The sequence below is a fragment of the Dermacentor variabilis genome, chromosome 1, assembly GCF_050947875.1.
Source record: "Dermacentor variabilis isolate Ectoservices chromosome 1, ASM5094787v1, whole genome shotgun sequence".
NCBI classification, from domain to species: Eukaryota; Metazoa; Arthropoda; class Arachnida; order Ixodida; family Ixodidae; genus Dermacentor; species Dermacentor variabilis.
Window position 1 is genome coordinate 232,520,154 of NC_134568.1, and position 18,183 is coordinate 232,538,336.

General features: G+C 46.3%; 2 protein-coding genes and 1 non-coding gene across 5 annotated transcripts in view; 1 reads left to right on the top strand and 2 right to left on the bottom strand.

Moving 5' to 3' along the window:
* On the bottom strand, window positions 1–184 carry LOC142567700 (U2 spliceosomal RNA). Its single transcript, XR_012825220.1, has one exon. It is a non-coding gene; the product is annotated as a U2 spliceosomal RNA (small nuclear RNA).
* A 5,804-nt stretch (window positions 185–5,988) lies between these two features.
* Window positions 5,989–11,206, bottom strand: LOC142559269 (cyclin-dependent kinase 2-like). 3 transcript variants are annotated; one of them, XR_012823105.1, is made up of 2 exons: window positions 7,593–7,875; window positions 5,989–6,160 (listed from the first exon to the last, which is right to left on the bottom strand). XR_012823105.1 is itself a non-coding variant. In XM_075670895.1 (2 exons), the coding sequence occupies exon 1, from the start codon at window positions 11,122–11,124 to the stop codon at window positions 10,210–10,212; it is 915 nt and encodes a 304-aa protein (XP_075527010.1). In that variant the 5' UTR covers window positions 11,125–11,206; the 3' UTR covers window positions 5,989–6,160; window positions 10,158–10,209. The 3 variants fall into 3 exon arrangements, 1 of the variants encoding a protein (XP_075527010.1); XR_012823104.1 differs by having other exon boundaries at window positions 7,589–7,875; XM_075670895.1 differs by lacking the exon at window positions 7,593–7,875 and adding an exon at window positions 10,158–11,206.
* Window positions 11,207–11,464: 258 nt separating this feature from the next.
* Window positions 11,465–18,183, top strand: part of PIG-O (phosphatidylinositol glycan anchor biosynthesis class O) — a 47,488-nt gene continuing 40,769 nt past the window's right edge. The window contains exons 1-2 of the mRNA XM_075670886.1: window positions 11,465–12,334; window positions 15,063–15,238. Coding sequence (XP_075527001.1) covers window positions 11,747–12,334; window positions 15,063–15,238 — 764 coding nt within the window. The 5' untranslated portion in view covers window positions 11,465–11,746. The remainder of the gene's footprint in view (window positions 12,335–15,062; window positions 15,239–18,183) is intronic.

Consider the following 18,183-nt stretch of genomic DNA (forward strand, 5'->3'; position numbering starts at 1 on the left):
CATACGTGGGCCGATCCCGAAGACAGTCAAATACCGTGCCGACCCGCGGCGGAGGTGAAGCAGGCTTTAAGCACTCCGCCAACTTGTAAAAAATAAGTTTAATATCTTAGGTCCAAATACAACCGGTATCAGATATTAAGCTGATAAGAACAGACACACTTTGACCCGCGTCGGCCATATCTATACGCTCGCACCGCCCCCCCTCTCCTTGTCTGTGTTCCAAGCGCTCGTTGCGATCGCGCAAACTTGGAACGTTTCACCAGAGACACTGCCAGGTTTCAGAGGGAGTTTGTGGGCAACCAATTTTGTGTGGCCTATGTGGTGTGTTACCGCTTGTGGTTTTCCAGTGACCGCACAACCATTGGAGAGTTTTAGATTAGGGGACGCAAGTAGCTTGCGTACGCAAGAACTAGGGGCCACGGTACTGCGCACACGCAGACCGAGACGTAGGGGTCTGCGCATGCGCAGTAATGTCGCCCCTAGTTCTTATGCACGCAAGCGGCTTGCGTCGCCTAATCTAAAACTCCCTATTACTGCACTGCAGGACGTCGACCAACACACGGTGACCTTAGCTACGGTGAAGCAGTGTGTGCCCTCGTAGTGCGGTGATGTGTGTGTCTGTTCTACGTACCGCGATTCGTTAGCAAACGGTGTCGTGCCGCGTTTTGCAACAATGCATGGATATTGTTAAGAACGGCCCAGCTGAGGTGCAAGTGTCGCCAGCCAGTTGCGACGACGGCGGCGTCAACTTTCAAGGAACGCCACCTTTACGCTCTAGCCTCGTCACCGTTGTGACTGAATGAGTTCGACGAAGAAGGCTTTGTGCCGCAACACGACACCGCCAAACGGGTCGGCCGCGAGCGCGGAAGTTGCCGCGGGAACGTCGTCGGGGACCCCTTTCCACGCGTCGACCAAGACGCAGGACAATGGCTACCCGGCCGCGCTGCGAGGGTCAGCTCCGAGTTCTACGAAATTCGTGTGATGTCGGTTTCGGACCGTGAACCTGTGTGTGTGTGTGTGTGTGTGTGTGTGTGTGTGTGTGTGTGTGTGTGTGTGTGTGTGTGTGTGTGTGTGTGTGTGTGTGTGTGTAAGCCCTCCCGGGGAGAGGAGGCATGTTTACAATGACTGGACGAACGTTTCCGTCCCCTTGGAATCAAGGGGGGACCGAGTGTTTATAAACCGCTGTTGTGCAGGTGCTCGACACACTTTCTTAAGCAGTCATGTTAGACTGAGACACTCTCTCAAGCAGTCGTGTTAGACTGACGTACTTTCTCTCAAAGTCATGCTAGACTGATGAACTGCATGTAAATACTGTAAATAAACCCTTATTCCTCGTTCACCATTAGAAGCAATCCTTCCCTTCATCAACGTCCTCAGCGTGGATAAGTTGGACGACGGCATGGGCCAGCTACCTTCTAATTCATGCCGGACTCCAATCTTGACAACGGATCACGAGCGATGGGATTGAGCCCCCAATCCTAACAGTATGTATAGACCCCGGTGCCTCATCATCTTCCGAGGCTCAACATCGTGTAGGAGCGACTAGTCGCGCCTCACCTTTCATTTATGTCCATACGGCGTTTGACGCACGGCAATGGACAGCTCGCCATTAAGTGGCCCACATACACAGCTTCGCTGGTCATACACCTTCACAGTGCATGGAGGAGGAGAAGGAACAAACTTTTATTGTAGAACCAGCACTTTATGATGGCCGGGCCTAAGCCTCCCATAAAGGGACGTCGAGGGCTTGCCTCGCCGCCGCCTCGCGGGCGTGCTGGGTCGCCCAGGTTTGGTCGTCGAGGGCGGAGCTCCGCAAAGCCTCCGGCAACCTCGACGAGAGGGTCGTGGTGTTAGTCTGTGTGTACTGTGCTGGGCACTCCCACAGCATATGCGGAAGCGTAGCCGGGTGAATGCCACAGCACCGGCAGTTGGGGGTAGTGTAGACGTCTGGAAATATAAGGTGTAGGCGGGCGGATGAAGGGTGCGTGTCTGTTTGTAGCAGACGCAGGGTTGTAGCCTGCGCCCGGCTGAACTTGGGGTGAGGCGGGGGGAAGGTTCGGCGACTGAGGTAAAAGGCCTTAAAGAGATCGTTGTCAGAGTGTCCCTGGTGCCCAACTCATCTCCAGTGACTCCGGCGCGGTTGACTAGGCCTCGCGCAATGGAGTGGGTGACCTCGTTGAGATTGGGGAGGTGTGGGTGGACAGGGCGCGCATGAGCCGGGATCCAATTTAGGGAGATTATGCTGTCTTTAGAGTGTGGTGCCTGGCAGAGGATGCGAACAGTTTGGGGAGAAATACGGCCTTTGCTGAAGTTAGTGACGGCTGAGCGAGAGTCATACGATGGTGTGACAGGTGGGATCTAAAGTGGCCAGGGCGATGACCACTTCTTCAGCCGTCTCGGCAGTGGGGGTAGTGACGCTGGAGGCGTGGTGTAGGACTCCATCGCGCGTGGCGACGGCCACAAATCGTGTGCCATGGGAATATTGGGCTGCATCAACAAATGTGACGCCAGGTACGTGAGCAAGGGCTTTTATGATAGCTCCGGCCCGAGCTAGGCGCCGGGCCCTGTTATATTCAGGGTGCATGTTTCTAGGGATGGGGTCTATGCAGATCCAGCTACGGATGTCGGTCAGGATCGGTTGTTTGGGACCCTGTCGCTGATGGTAGGTGAAGCCAAGCGTGGATAGAATAAAGCGTCCCGTTTCAGTAAGGGTGAGCCGTTCAAGCTGAGATCGTTGTTGGGCTTCAATGAGTTCGGAAAGGTTGTTGTGAACTCCCAGTTGGTTGAAGAGTTCAGTGCTGGTGCAATGCGGGAGGCCAAGTGCTTGCTTGTAGACCCCTCATATAAGGGTGTCGATCTTGTTTTGCTCAGCCCGGTACCAGCTGAGGTACGCAGCAACGTTGGTAATGTGACATATGACAAAGGATTGGACGAGGCGGAGAAGGCTTTCTTCTTTGAATCCCCCTCGTCGGTTAGAGATACGTTTAAGAAGTCGTAGGGTGTTTAGAGATTGGGCACAGATCTTGTTGAGAGCCAAGGCGTTGGAGCCGTTGGTAGAGATGGTGAGACCGAGGACCCGGCCGGATACTAGGGACGTGTGGGATAGGACTGCCATCTTGAAGGCGTAGGGTGATGGCGTCACAGGGTCGGGGATCAGATTGGTGTTTGGGAGGGCGACCTAGGTGAATGGGCTTGTAGAGCAGAAGCCCCGATTTAGCCGGCGAACAGCGCAGTCCGGTCCCTTGGAGATAGGCTTCAACCGTGTCAATCGCCGTTTGGAGAGCTGACTCCACTTGACCATAACTGCCTCGGTACGACCAGATGGTGATGTCGACGGCGTAGATGGTATGGTTGATATTGTCGACTCGTAGTTGCTGGGCAAGGCCAATCATGACTAAGTTAAAGAGCATGGGAGAGATAACTGAACCTTGCGGGGTGCCTTTGCTGCCAAGGGGAAGTTGGTCTGATCGTGAATCCCCGGCCGAGAGGGTGGCCGTTCGATTGGAGAGAAAGTCACGAATGTAATTGTAAGCTCGCTCTCCCAGGTGGAGGTTGGAGACCTGGTCAAGGATAGCTGCATGGGAAATGTTATCAAAGGCTTGAGTGAGGTCAAGTCCGAGGATGGCATGGAATGGCGCTGATTTTTTAAGAGTGCAGATTAGCGGCTATGCTCCTTATCTATATTCTAAGAAACGTTTGCACCCTTTGTGGCTTATTTTGTCGCACAACAATAATCGTCAGGTATCTATTTTGCGCGTCTTTCATTTCTTTACCGCTGCGCGCCCGGTATACTTACAGGTCACGAACGGCATGCGCGTTACTAGCGTGACATAGCATTCTCGACAGGAAAGCAGCGTGAGCAGAGCTTTCAAGAAAGTAAACGCAAGCAAGAAAGATTACGATTATCCTTGTGGGATAAGATAAGCCCCAAAGGGTGCAATCGCTTTAAGAGTTTACTGCGGCTGCGCATGGGCGTGGCTGAGCGCGGGCGCCCTATTTTGGAGGTAATCTGCGGCGGGTGCAGAGGTTGTTGACCCGACATAACTGTTGGCTTCGTGTGCGATGTACCAACGCCTCCTAGACAGCAGGCCTGTGCGCTCTAGTTTATGACGCCATGCTGCTTGGATCGAAATTTTCAATGCCAAGCTGGCGTAAAGAAAGTGGTGACGTCAAAATCACCGCGGCTTACTCCGGAGCATCCCCATTAGATTCTATAGAACTCGGGCTAGGTGGCATGATGTCGGGAATGGAAGTGCACAAAAACTGCGCTTCAAAAAAAAAAAGAAAACGAATTGCTTTTGTTTGTAATGCCGCCCATTCGCGTTCGCACGTTTCGCCTCTACACGCAGTATTCATATAAGGTATAAATACCAAAATGGCACGTGCTTGTAATTTTGTAATTTACTTTTTTCAGCTAATGCCGTCCGGTGGAGCTTCCTACGGGAACTACTGCTGCTAACCTGGTGCCACAACGTTGCATGAATGCACAAAAAGCCCGCAACGAGTATTTATATAGAGCGAAATAAACATTGCCTCATTTACACGGCGTCTATACTTTATGAAAGTGCACGTGGCACAGATTCTATGGAGGCTTGTAAAGATGGTACGCAATCATTTTTACTAAACAATGCAACTATTTCGCACCTTGAGCGCGCGCGGTTGAGAACTATATAGAAGCAAAAAAAAAAAAAAATGCCGCGCCGATCAGTGCAGCCAGCTAGCGTTCAAAACGCACGCGCCCAAAACCGATGTGTGCTTCAGGTATTAATGCCGACGGCTTGGTGCGCTACGGTCAATTCGGCCGCTGGCCTCTATGGGAGTGCCCGCTCTTGTTGAATGTCTTTCTCTATTGAACGCCACTCAAAGATCTCTAGAATATAAATACAAGCAATATAAATACCTCGGTGCATGCATAAACGAAGGAAAGTCTTACTCAACCACCCACCAAGACAACCTGAAAATGAAAGGGAAGCTGAGTGCAGCAATAATGAAACAGGGCACTTTGGGGCCACAATAACCATGAGGTGGTGCGTGGAAAATGGGAAGGAGTCATGGTGCCAGTGCGGACGTTCGCAAATGCCATTCTGTGCCTAAAATCGGATAGATTGCCGGGGTTGGAAGTTAACCAAAGATCGGTGGGCCGGTTGGCTTTGTGAGCTCACTGCAAAATCACAAGTGAGGCAGTGCAAGGGGACATGGGTTGGGCCTCGTTTGAAGCGCAGAGCAAAATTAGTTTTGAAGAAGGACTCAGTAACATGGATCAAGATAAACGGGCAACTAAAGTGCACAAGTATCTGTTTACCTCAAAAGCGTGGACACAGAATGGAGGAAGAGGTCAAGAAAATTGGCAACCAAGTATAGGGTAATCGAAAGTGTAGACAATCAATCAGAAAGTGGGAGAAACAGAGACAGCGAATTGGATGCAAAGAATGGAAACGAAAAAGACCATGCATATTTACAAGAATGAGAAAGAATAAATTAGGAAAACTTGTACGATAACGCGAAGGGGAGTGCCTTGCTATTTGAGGATCGAGCTGGTTGAATAAGGACAAAAACATACTGGAGCATAGATTCGCAATTAGATTAGGCATGTGTATACTGCAGAAAAAATCCGGAGACCACGCAGCACATCCTAATGGAATGCGAGGCATTCACCCAGCGAGACCAGTACGTAGCGTACAACTTCCAGAAAACTATCAACCAGCAATCTAGATAAGCAAGAGACGTTTAGAGTATCGGTGGAAAACATGTAGGGAAGAGACCGATACGACCGGATCCATTACAGTCATTTACAAGGCAGGTAGAGGACATTAAAGAGATGTATACAGGAATGTTAGAAGATAAAGCATTGATAGCATAGCTGAGTAACTCAAGCAGGCTAGGTGACGATTTGTCGCCGTCTCGCTTCAAAGGGGACACCAACAAATCACCATGCGTCTCATCGTACTGCGGAGCATTTCTACAAGGTCGAGCAAGTCGTGTCTTGTCATTCAACACGTTTTAATGCCGAAGAAAACTTCCACTTGTTCTGCAAGGCTGAGGGACGCGTTCGTCAGCGCATCTCTTGTCACAACGCTCCATTTCGCCTTGCTGACTCATGAAAGCTTCGCTTTCACGTATTCCCACAATGCGTGGGATCTGCATAATTTTCATTTTCTTTCTGAAATCAAGAAATAAACGTGATGGTTAAGTCGTTTATCATACTGCTATCTGATCATACATCCGGGTGCAACTAAGCGTGTAGCAGCTTTATACTCTTCTGGAGAAATGCGGCCGTATAAAATTATGATAGAAAATAACAAAATGTGCAATCACAGTCACTTTTTTTTCGCGAAGAACTGCAACTGCATTGACAAACATGTCATCATGAATCTAAAGGGACATTCTTTTGCATTGTTAGCCGTCGAGTAGCATGCGCTATAGTCTACCGGCTGCGTGGCAATGCAAGCGCGCTGAACGTAAAAGTGTCGACAGCCTCGGGCCTCCTTGCAACGTACACTCTTCGCCAATATGAAAGGAAACATCGAATTTGCGTTCAAAGCCGGTAATTTACCTTGTGCGTGTTTGTAACAAGGAAAAGTTCCATGAAAGGGATTCTTCAACGGGAGAACATAGCAAATAAAAGTGAGTGAGGTCCTGACTTGCACGTTTGCAACAATCGCTGTTGGAACAACACACATGAACTGTCCCCTTCCATATTGGGGGAGGGTGTGCACGTTTGCACGGTAGCTTATTGTTTTCTGCATTTATATGGCGGTCGGAAATTAGTTCCAATTCTGGGATTACATTTTCTTTGCAAACAAGCAGGAGCAGTTGTGGATACTATTGAGTCGAAGTAATGTCATTGACAGATGTCTCATATGTATGCTCGGATTAAATGGCGGTTATTGACCTGCTCTTCAATTCTGTTTTATGTGAGCACGGTGAACATATTCCACATAGGATCAAGGGCACCGACCCACGTAAACCGGTTGAGTAAACTAGAACACGGTATGTGTGACGTATACACTACGAGGTTAGTGCTGAACCATTCAGGGTCACTTTTGGTAAAACACACTGCGACAAGAGCGTCTGTCTGGCTTTCGCCGCAAGTTACGTAATCCCAGTTCCGTAGCCTACTCGAGATTTAAAACAGCGCAAACGGATCGCGCGTGCGATATGCTCAAAAACCACGGGGGCAGCATTGGATACGGCTACGCAGTTTGCCGGAAGCGCAACAAACGAGGTTCTAGCACGATTCGGCCGTCAGAAGCGGCGAAAGCAACATGCCGTTTTCGCAGGCTATGCTTGTATCTCTGTCACATGAACTCAGCTATAGACGCCAAAAGCAGAAAACTACGAAACCGCTATCTAGGGGTGAATAAACTCAAGGAGCAATTACATTTGTGTATGATGGCCATAAGAAAAGGGCGCTGACGGGTATCCGATCGGTAGTGCATGGCTTAATGTTGCCATAGCAACTCGAGTACTGTCGCAACAGAAACATGACAGGAAGGGGCGAACACCCAAGACAAAACCCGAAGAAGCTACTGTCGCCTAATGTACAAAAACAATATAAATGCGATAGCATGTCGTACAGGGCACTCACCGACCTTCGTTCTTGGTATCGGCGCAAAATAGAGAGGGCCGGTGGCGGAGACAATGTAATCAAAGGCGAGGGTGGCGAGCCGATTCCGATACCAGGGCACGGTGAATCCTCGCAATGCTTCTAATGCGATAGCATTTTACAGATTGAAAGGCCACGTAATGTATTGGGTGGGTCCTCGGCGGAGCCAATGGCGAGGGGAGATGAAAGGGATAGGGAAAGGTGTAGAAGTAGCAGAAGTAGTGTGACGCAGAGAGGCACGTAACAGAAGCAGCGCGCTAGATTCACGCGACCGGGCGCTTCGCCCGTTCAGTCAACTGGATCACGCGGCCGAGCGCAAGCAGCAGCTGCGTACCAGTGATCCGACAGCCTACCAAGCTGTCATTTATGAACAGTCGATCGGGATTAGCTCAGTGATAAACACCGGGGCCGCACGTTTCAGCTTCGCTGGTTAACCACCTGTACTGAGTGCTTGGGCGGTGATTTTTTCTATGGCTCAGTCTGCGGACGAGCATGACGTGGTTCAGTGCTGCCAAATCACGCCCCACGCAAGGAGGCCGCTGGCGAGCTTTCAGCACGATTCGTTGCAGCTCAGTCCACGACACACTCGCAGTGGGAACGGCCAAGAGCGTTTTGGAGCATATTTTGTAGCAGTCAAAAATGATTCTGAATTGTTATCGGCCGGGCACTAGTACTGCGCTGAATAAACCAGCACGCTCGAAGATGCCAATGCCGCGCGTCCCTAGCGGTAAAAGTCACACAAAGGCACACACAGACAGACACACACACACAAAAAAAAAAACAGCAATAGTTCCGTAGTATGCAGGTTCGTCATCCGAGCAATTTTATTTTACGTACGCCTAAGGACGGTCTAGCTAGCAGAATGACCGAACAACAAACCCATTGCATTGCAAGGACATACACATAAACGCGACGCAGCAAAGCAGCTAATAACATGCATAGGGGTAAGTTTCAGTTTGCCGCGTGCACCGCTCCCAACACGGCTACACCGCGGGCTGACTGCGAACATGCGGGAGCGCGCATTGAATTGCTTCAGTGACCCGTAAGCTCATTTAGCTTCATGAATGGCAGGAGATGCGACGGCACTGTGCGCATAAGGTGGGGGCGACCCCCACCCGATGTTCGCCACAAATGTCTTCGCCGTGGACTTCGAGTGCGCGGCGCGTCCTGGAGCAGCTTTGGAGCAGTTTCTCTCATTTGTAGCATGGACATAGCAGCTTTAACGGAATGTAGCAGAGTAGAGCAATTGGAGCAGCATTCCCACCACTGCACTCGTCTGCGGCTTGAACCGGCGATCGGTCGCATCGTGTGAATCCAACCTAATAAGCGATGCCGATGGATAAACGTATTCAGAACGGAAAATAGCGCAAATCACGTTATTTTCCGTTATGAATACCACGCACAAACTAGCCCAACGGCAAACTCTTTAGGAGATAAGCACATAACATAGGAAGGCATAGTCCTATCGCATTGCTGTCGCCCATGTGTAGCACGAGGACGACCTGGGAGCTTTTCAAGCTGTGAAGAAAGCGCGAAGAAACATGATACTGTAATAGCTGAAACGGCGCATCTCAGCAATGCGCGGATGAGCAACTGTCGACCACTGCAAAATGAGTGTACAATGCCGCAGAATGATAACACGCGGATAGCTCGCGCACGAGAACCTCGGCCAAGGTCAGTGAATAAAATAACGATGAAAGGCGTAATTTACTTTTGCAGGCACATGCGACTTCTACATATAGCAGACGCGAAAGGAAAACGTTGCGTATACTATAGCTTAGCGCGTATGCCTTGCCCCTGTTTGCAAACAGAACCACAACCGATGATCCAAGCTCTGCAAAAGCAAAATGATCTCACGAAAGAGCCCTGGCGCTTAATAATGCAGCATTTTATTCACGGAAACTGTTACGTAATTGTGTACAAGCACACCCCACGCGCTTGAATAGGGAAACATGTCATACGCAAACTGCCTGTAGTGCACTTTTGGCGGCAATTAACGAAAAACAATCTACGTGTAAAAACGTGGTCACAGTTGCGGAACTTCACAAAATCGATAATTAAACAGCAATATCAGCCGTCGTCTGTGGCAAAAGTCAGTGAACACTTTGCTGTAGTAGGCACCCCTTTAAAAATATGGAATGCACACACACACACACACACACACACACACATATATATATATATATATATATATATATATATATATATATATATATATATATATATATATATAGAGAGAGAGAGAGAGAGAGAGAGAGAGAGAGAGAGAGAGATCGTGTTGTGGACATTACACAGTATTAATAAGAAAAATAAGTCGCCAGCGGCGATCTCCTGTCGCCCTGGACATGTCTAACCACGTGAAAACAGTGATAGCAGTGCATATCACTCTCACTGGCACATTATACATAATAAAACTGCGCGCTCTGGCTCGCAACTTAGAGGTAATATGAAAATAACTAAGCAGGCTAACCAGAGTTTAAAAACAAAATGAACAAAACGCGCATTATCAAAAATATAGATATATGTATATATGAAAAAAGAAAACGGGCACCAGTATCCCTGAGTGCATGCCCTGGCGACGGCGCCATGCGCGCGACCAAGTGTCACATGCACAGTGGCCGCTGAATGGTGACATCCCGAAAGTAGCGATGACTGAGCGCTCTCTTCGCTGGTATACGGGCATCAGGGTCGGCAATGAGTAGCTTCAGGATGAGGTCTTCTCCGTCGGCGTCTAGGCCATTGATGATGTTCACGAGCGACTGTGGCTCCCAGCGCGGGAAAGTGGCTTTGTAGTCGGGAAGGTTGGTTACGCCGGGCCAAGAGTTCTCATCGGGTGTACCCAGAGTGCGGAAGATACGGAAAAGCTGGTCTATTTCAGAGTCACCCGCAAAGAGTGCCTTTAGCATAAGCATTTCGGCGAAGATGCAGCCAATGCTCCAGACGTCTACCGACGTCGAGTAGAAGCGCGAGCCGAGGAGGATTTCGGGCGCCCGGTACCAGAGCGTAACCACTTCGTGCGTGTACGTGCGCGGTGGCAGCCCGAAGGCCCGTGCGAGGCCGAAGTCGGCTAACTTGATGTTACCTTCGAAATCGATTAGAAGGTTCTGCGGCTTCAGGTCCCGGTGCAAGATGCGATGAGAGTGGCAGTACGCGATGCCTTGCAACAGCTGCCACAGGTAGCTCTTCACCAGCTTCACGGCAAGTGGGGTCTTGCTCGACGCTGCTTTGTCCATGTGCTTCTTAAGATCCTCCGTCATGTATTCGAATACGAGGTATAGCTTTTGGTCTTGGGGAACGACATCGAGAAGGCGCACAATATTTGGGTGTCGAAGTTCTTTCAGAAGGGCGATTTCTCGTATGGCAGTGCTCGGTACACCTTCGGCTTCGCTCTCAAGGCGGATCTTCTTCAAGGCAATAAATCGTCCGGTGGCCCTGTCACGGGCCTTGTACACGACTCCGTAGGTTCCCTCGCCGATTTTCTCGATTTTCTGAAACTTTTCACTGAGCGCGTCTTCCATGAAGTCTCGATCACTTGAATAGAATTACAAGGCCTGAGCGCACACGCAACCAACGCCGACTTTCGCGCGAAACTGGCGGTCTTCGCGGTCTTTGCAGTCTGCTTCTCAAGGTTGCTGCTTTTTTAGTAAAGATTCGTCAAAATACGTTTACAAATTATATTATTTATGTTAAATGCTGCTTAAATTATAATAATGTAACTTCAACAATATTTCAGCATATACTGATTAACAATATTTTTTTTTACTTTCTTGTAAACCTTTAGGTCAGGGAGGGAGAATTTATGAGCGTTGGGCAGGGTCTACTCCTAGGTCAAGCCAAGTCAGAGAAGCGGCCACAAAATTGCCGTCTGATCAGCAGTGCACATGGGAGTGCACATTTGAATGGCTTCTAATCGCATGCTTCGCAACCCCCGTTGCTAAAATGAAACTTGTAGCACCATCATCACATCTTAGCAAGAGAACTGCCACATCTAAATGTGCTGTTATACCTGCTCTATCAAGGTGCTAAACGCTTCAGTGCAGGACTTCTGCTGCGACTGTCCGTGCACCAGCCGCGATCGTACGTTGGCATACCCTTGGTGCACCCTTCCATTTTGTATCGCAACCAGTATTTGCTAAAGAAATGTACCGCTCTGCAGTATTGACAGTTGCTCTAGGCGTTGCTATATGCGGTGTCTGTCTGTTTTGTTGTGGCTTCTTGCTCCAAAGGCAAGCTATCGAAGAACATAGTGAATGCTCTGACATCACAGTCTTCTACCGATCTACTGGGAAGTCCACGGCCCTCCCTAGCCCAATTTGCTGGTATCCGGCAAAGTTTAAGAAAGTGGTAATTTTGCTAATCGACGCCTTGAAGCTGGAGTTTGCTCTGTATGGACCCCCGTGGGATGAAAGCGAGCATTATCGAAACAAGATGCCCGTTTTCTCGGAGTTGTCTGCTGGTACCGGCGCTGAGCGCACCGTTTTGCTCAAGTTTGTGGCGGATGCCCCCACTACAACAGTGCAGAGGTTGAAGGCATTGATGACCGGAGGACTGCCGACGTTTATTGACGCTGGTACTAATTTTTATCAAACTGAGGTGCGAGAAGACAATTTGATCAGTCAGATGTTCAAGATGGGCAAGAAGGTTGTGTTCATGGGCGACGACGCTTGGGTCAACCTGTTTCCAGGAAAATTCGCCCGTGCGTACGCGTACCCCTCGTTTGTAGTAAAGGTAAGGTATTGGCAGTTTTATGCCGCCGCGATTAGTGCCGCGAACTTAGTGTGCGAATTTCATATTTTAGGTACCTTCGTTTCGAGTTAGAACAGTTTAGTGCATATTTTTCGCAGTCTATAAGTTTATGCACCAGAAAAAATGTAATCGTGTGAAGCAGTGTCAATGACAAATAATTTGTGATATGTTTAATCTGTAATCACATGCCCTTTTACTTACTCAAGTTTATCGATGCATGCACAGAAGTCCTTTAAAAAATGTCAGTAAAACGCATCAGTATTAAACTTCATTTGGGCCTAGTTTGTACATATATTCTAGGCACTATAACATAATTCTGAACTTAAACTTACAGCACAAACACCTAAGACGGACCACAAGCACCACAGACGGACCAAGCGCGGTTGTGTGGCCTAGGGTTTATATAATCATCGACGACGAAGAAATAAAGTTGTTAGTCAGCGCCAGTGTGTGTCGTATCTTCCTTTTGTGGTCCGTCTTAGGTGTTTACGCTGTAAGTTTAAGTTCAGCTTTAAAAAATGGGAGCAGTAAACCAGTGCCTCCTGAAATGGCGGCCCCACTGCTCTTCATGCAATACATACATTGCTTCGAACAAAGTGACTTCACTTTGCACCTTCTGTGGTCAGGCCTGGTGCTGTGTCTGTATTTACAGACATTAGTGTCAGTGACCAAGTATTAGATTAATTTCTGAAATTAAAGCAATTTAATATGTATGAGAAGTAAGTGCACATACTGGACGGTGATATCATGTATCAAATACCTGTCCCTGCAAAAAAAAAAAAAAAAAAGAACAATTTGCTCAAGCTGACTCACAGTCGCAGCTTCCTGACGGTTTCTTTTGCCATTGGTTACACCATTACTCCAATTCTTTTTACCATTGGGTAAAATGTAAAAAATTAGTTTTCATTGTTGGAACACTTTCTGAATTTGGTGCTCATTTGTTTGCCAGGAAAAAGTTTTCAAAGTTCCCCATGAGTCGTTCCTCTTTCCTGCATTTGAATTTACATCTTTAGCTCACAATAAGCACCCATTTTTGTGCCTTGAGGCGATAGCCAGCCCATAAAACTCACTGTCATGAATGCATGTGCAAAAGTGTGCAGATGCAAAAATGCGCTGATGCCATGGATATTCAATGTTCTGCTCAAAAGTGTGCTGAAACATTTTCTTTATGGCCTCTGCTATGCCACTTTGTTTGTCATGCTTCAGTCCATTTTAGAAGGATAGTGGTTACGTGTAATTTTATTGAGACCCTCGAAGGTCAGTGGGACAAACGAATCCCATGTTTTGAAAAGCCATGAAGTGTCAGTGGGACAAATACGTCCTACTTTTTAAATCTATGTGGCTTGTACAGAACTAATTAGTTTCAAACGACTTATAAGCACCTCATTTACTTGAATGACAAAAAATTTCATGAGTTTTGGTTCACAAGGGAAGTGGTCGGAAAACATTTTGTATCGAGACCCTAGCGGGTCACTGGGACATGTGCATCCTACTATTTCAAAGATCGTTTAGTGTCAGTAGGACAAATATGTCCCACTTTTTTAAATTAAGCATCTTTCTGTATAGAAGTGAACTTTGTTGTAAACTATTTCTAAGCACCTCATTTATTAATACCACGTAAAATATTTCAAGAGCTTTGTAAACAAAATATACGCTGTCCTACATAGGGTAACTGTGAGTGAATTTTGATAACACGCCTCTATAAATTGTTTGAAAGAACCTGTATTTGCCTCTGGAATTTGATATTAGAATTTCTTAAATGGGATGCAACAGAGCTGTTATGTGTTTAGATAGTGTCAAAATTTTTTTGTTATATACCATGTATCAATTTAGCAACTTGCCCCCACATTTTTTTCAACAGTGGAAATTTTTTTTTAAATTTCTATGCTTGTATAATGACTTTTCCTTTTGACATCATAAAGAAGTAGAAAGGGAATGTTATTTTTATGCATGGTTCAGCTAATGCTTGTATGAATGCGGCAAGTGTGAACACTTGTGTTTTAGATTTGCTGAGAATTCTGGAAGAATTTGTTCAATAAAGTACACCTAAGTGGAACAGCTGCCTTGACGTCGCGAGAACATGGCAATAAATATTGTGTGACACGTGGTGCTTTTTCATTTTTTTATTGTGTACCTACATCAAAAAATTCAGGTGTTTGTGGCAACCGTCTTTTTGTTGCATTGCACTTTCTAAGCTGCAAATACATGGTGGATTTTTCCGCAGCTTCTGCACAAGACATTCTGTATTTTTCTTTATCTTCATTTATGTCTTCACTGTCGTGGGCACCAGAGAAAGCTAAATTTTAAGAAAAGTTATAGGAAAAGTTATAAAACAAAACAGAATTTGAATAGTAGAAGTTTTTTATGGCAGCTGTATTAGTTTACTTAGACATGTTTATCGGTAACTCTTATTTTGGGGTGGCGGGGGGGGGGGGGGGAAGCAGTTTCTTAAAAAATATAAAATATTTCAAAGCAAATAGATTGCTTATTGCCATATTCACTTATGATGAAGAAAATTTGTTTTTGTTTACAGATACTGCTGTTTCTAAAAAGAGACATTGCAGGAGTAGATAAAAAATTGTGACACAGAGCAAAATGTGAAAAAAAGAAAACTGAAAAAAAAAATATTGTGGAATATATTTAAAACAGAATACATTTGATGGGCTCTGATCTTACATAAAGATAAAATTATTCTCCTGCCATGCTGCAGGATTTACACACAGTCGACAATGGTGTTCTCGAACACCTTTATCCGGAGCTGGACAATCCAGATGGATGGGATGTTCTGGTGGCTCACTTTCTTGGCGTGGACCACTGCGGTCATTGGCTAGGCCGGAATCACCCAGCCATGGCTGCCAAGCTCACCCAACTTGACCAGGTGATAAGGTGGGCAGACAGTAAATAGGCTTGCTTTGGTTTAATGCTTCTTGTATTTGTACATGGTGCACTAGAGCTCAAATCTTCTGTGGCCATTTGTCTATGGTCTTTCACTGACCAAGCAAAAATTGCAATGGCAGCAATGCCAGCCACCATGCCAATATGTCGCTGGTTGATTTTTCCACCCAACCACTAAGACATGGGTGCGCAATAAATTTGGAGAAAAATACCTTGACATTGGCAGTACACAACAGGGTGTGTTTTTATCTGTTCATTGGCCACGTTGAAGAATGCAGGATGCTGCCACTTGCATTAGTTACATTCGCAGGCTGGACTCTAATATTTCTGATTCTGAAGAGTCACAGTGATGAGTGTGCACATGTGTGCTCTTTATGCTTAAGGTGTATTAAAACCAGCTGCCATGTTTCTAACAATGAATGAGGTGTGCCATGTCATCGTTTTCGTAGTGTTATCATACAGAGTACTGTTGCCATTGAACAGCATCTGCAGTCCTTTATGTGAATTTTTGCATTTGAACTTCGCCCATAATCTGGAGAGAAGTAATGTTTGGCAAAAGTGGTAGTGACATCGTTCCCAGCCGACTGTGTACAGTAATACCTTGAGAATTCAATATCAGTTTATTGAAAATCCTTTATAACCTATTATTTCTTTGATGCCCTAATTTCTCATGCAAATTTCACTATTTAATTTGAACGGTCATCACACCTCTATCTACCCTGATAATTTGTTAACTTGAGCTTTGGTCTTTGAGACCTGCACTGCACAACTGGGAGCTTTGGGTGTTGAAGCGGATACTTGAACGGTTTTAGAACACTGGTATGGCTGCCGACTATGCTAGCTTAATGCTGGTGTTAATCCATGCCAGCTCTTTCATTGCAAATGTCGGAACATAATGGCATGGTTTTACAGGTTGTTACTGGGGCAGTGGTGAAGGCTTTCTTCTCTGGGCAGCTTGGCCCCGAGTACTGAGGAGCAATTCATAGGACGGTGAAAGTTAATTCCAACATTTCAAATTTATGAACATAAGGAAAGGGAAAACCGTCAATTGTAAAAGAGAATTGTTAGCATTGCTGACAACACATTGGTTACTGTGTTCTCAATTTAGTCACTCTAAATACATCTGCTTACCCTTCGTGCTGAGCATGCTGGAGCCATGGCCAGAACACATTAGTATTATGCCAAACTATGCTCCTCATGGTACACGCTTTCCTGCTGGTGACCCTCACTGTGTATACAGGGTGCCCCAGCTAACTTTAGCCAGAGTTTAAAAATGTGTGAATGCCACATAACTGGACAGAACCAAGGTAATGTCATTTGTCATCGCTTGGAGATATTCAGATGATTTTTTCTTGCATTCTTCCTAATACATAATTAGTCTTAATTAATTATTCGACTTCTCAAATATTATACTTAGATGAAAAGTGTCAATGAGAAAATTGTAGAGTGACAGAAAAACTCCTGATACAGTTTTCTGCTGCTCAGTACGTGCTACATAAAAGTGTTTTTCTGAGCATGAAAGACGCTGCAAAGGCACACAAAATTGCCGCGTGACTGGCCACTCGAGGCACTTTGCAAGCATTTGCGGGCTTCTTTCACGCTCGGAAAAACTTTTATGTAGCACATATTGAGCCACAGAAAGCTATATCAGTAGTTTTTCATGTTACTCTACAATTTTCTCATTGACACTCTTTATCTAATTATAATTTTTGAGAAGTTCATTAATTAAAGGGACACTAAAGCGAAACAATAAATCAGTTTAGACTAATGAAGCATTGTTTGAGAACCCTGCAGGCAGTCATTTAAAAAAAATAGTTTGATTATTAGATGAGAAAATGAAGGTCCGAGTATCAGTATTTGAATTTCGCGCCAAAACCCCAGCGCCGGTACGTCAGCATGACGTCAGGAATTCCAAAGTTTGTTTTCGCATTTGGGCCGCGTTGGCTGGGTAAAAGTTCCCGAAACTTGCCATGTTTAATATTTGGTTCCTTTAGAACACAATGTAGTCAATCTGTACCGCTATATATAATTAGTAGGCCCTAGAAGATGCCATCAAAATCCAAGACGTCACAGCCTCCAGGTGCGGGAACTTAAGTAGGTGTCGCCACTCGTATTTTGTTCTTGCGCTTTTTCTGGCTTACCAAACGTCTTATTGTTGTAAGAGTGGTGTTTCTGGTGTTGTAGAACGGTAATTTACTGATGCAAAAGAAATCATTTTTCACTTTAGCATCCATTTAATTAGACTAATTATGTAATTAGGTAGAATTAGAATATATCTGAGTATCTCCAACCAATGACAAACAACATCACCTTTGTTCTGTCCAGCTAGGCGGCATTCACATATCTTTAAATTCTGGCTAAAGTTAGATGGGACACTCTGTATAAGCTCTCTCAGTCCTGTTTTTAGGACAGTCTTATTTCTTGTATAGATAAAGAAGCACATATGAAGCATTACGCAATAATATTGTTACGCTAAAGTGACAGCAAGGATGGAGGAAGAGGACAAAGTGAGCTGGTGTTTGGAGTGGCTCAGTGTCAGCGTGGCAAACCTTCTCTTTTCATGGCTATCATAAATAAATGCACCCCATTGTAACAGTTTAGGTAGAGGTGCAGGGTATAACAACAGCGTCCCTGAAGAATGATGATGAACTGACATCAAAGGCGCAGTCCATGGAGCTTTGCCAAAGTCGCCAAATTGCCGATCTGCCACCAGAAATGGCTTCCGACGGCAACAGCCCGCCACCGTCTTCTTGCGTCCAATGACAACCCTACATCGAGCCACAAACCTTAGCCGGAAAAGTCGAGGAAGGCGTGGACAGATGGCTCAGCATTTACCAACAAGCTAGTCAGTTCAGTGGTTGGAACGCCACCACCCAGCTTAACAACGTTGCCTTCTTCCTCAAGGGAACTGCACCTGTGTGGCTTGAAAATCACAA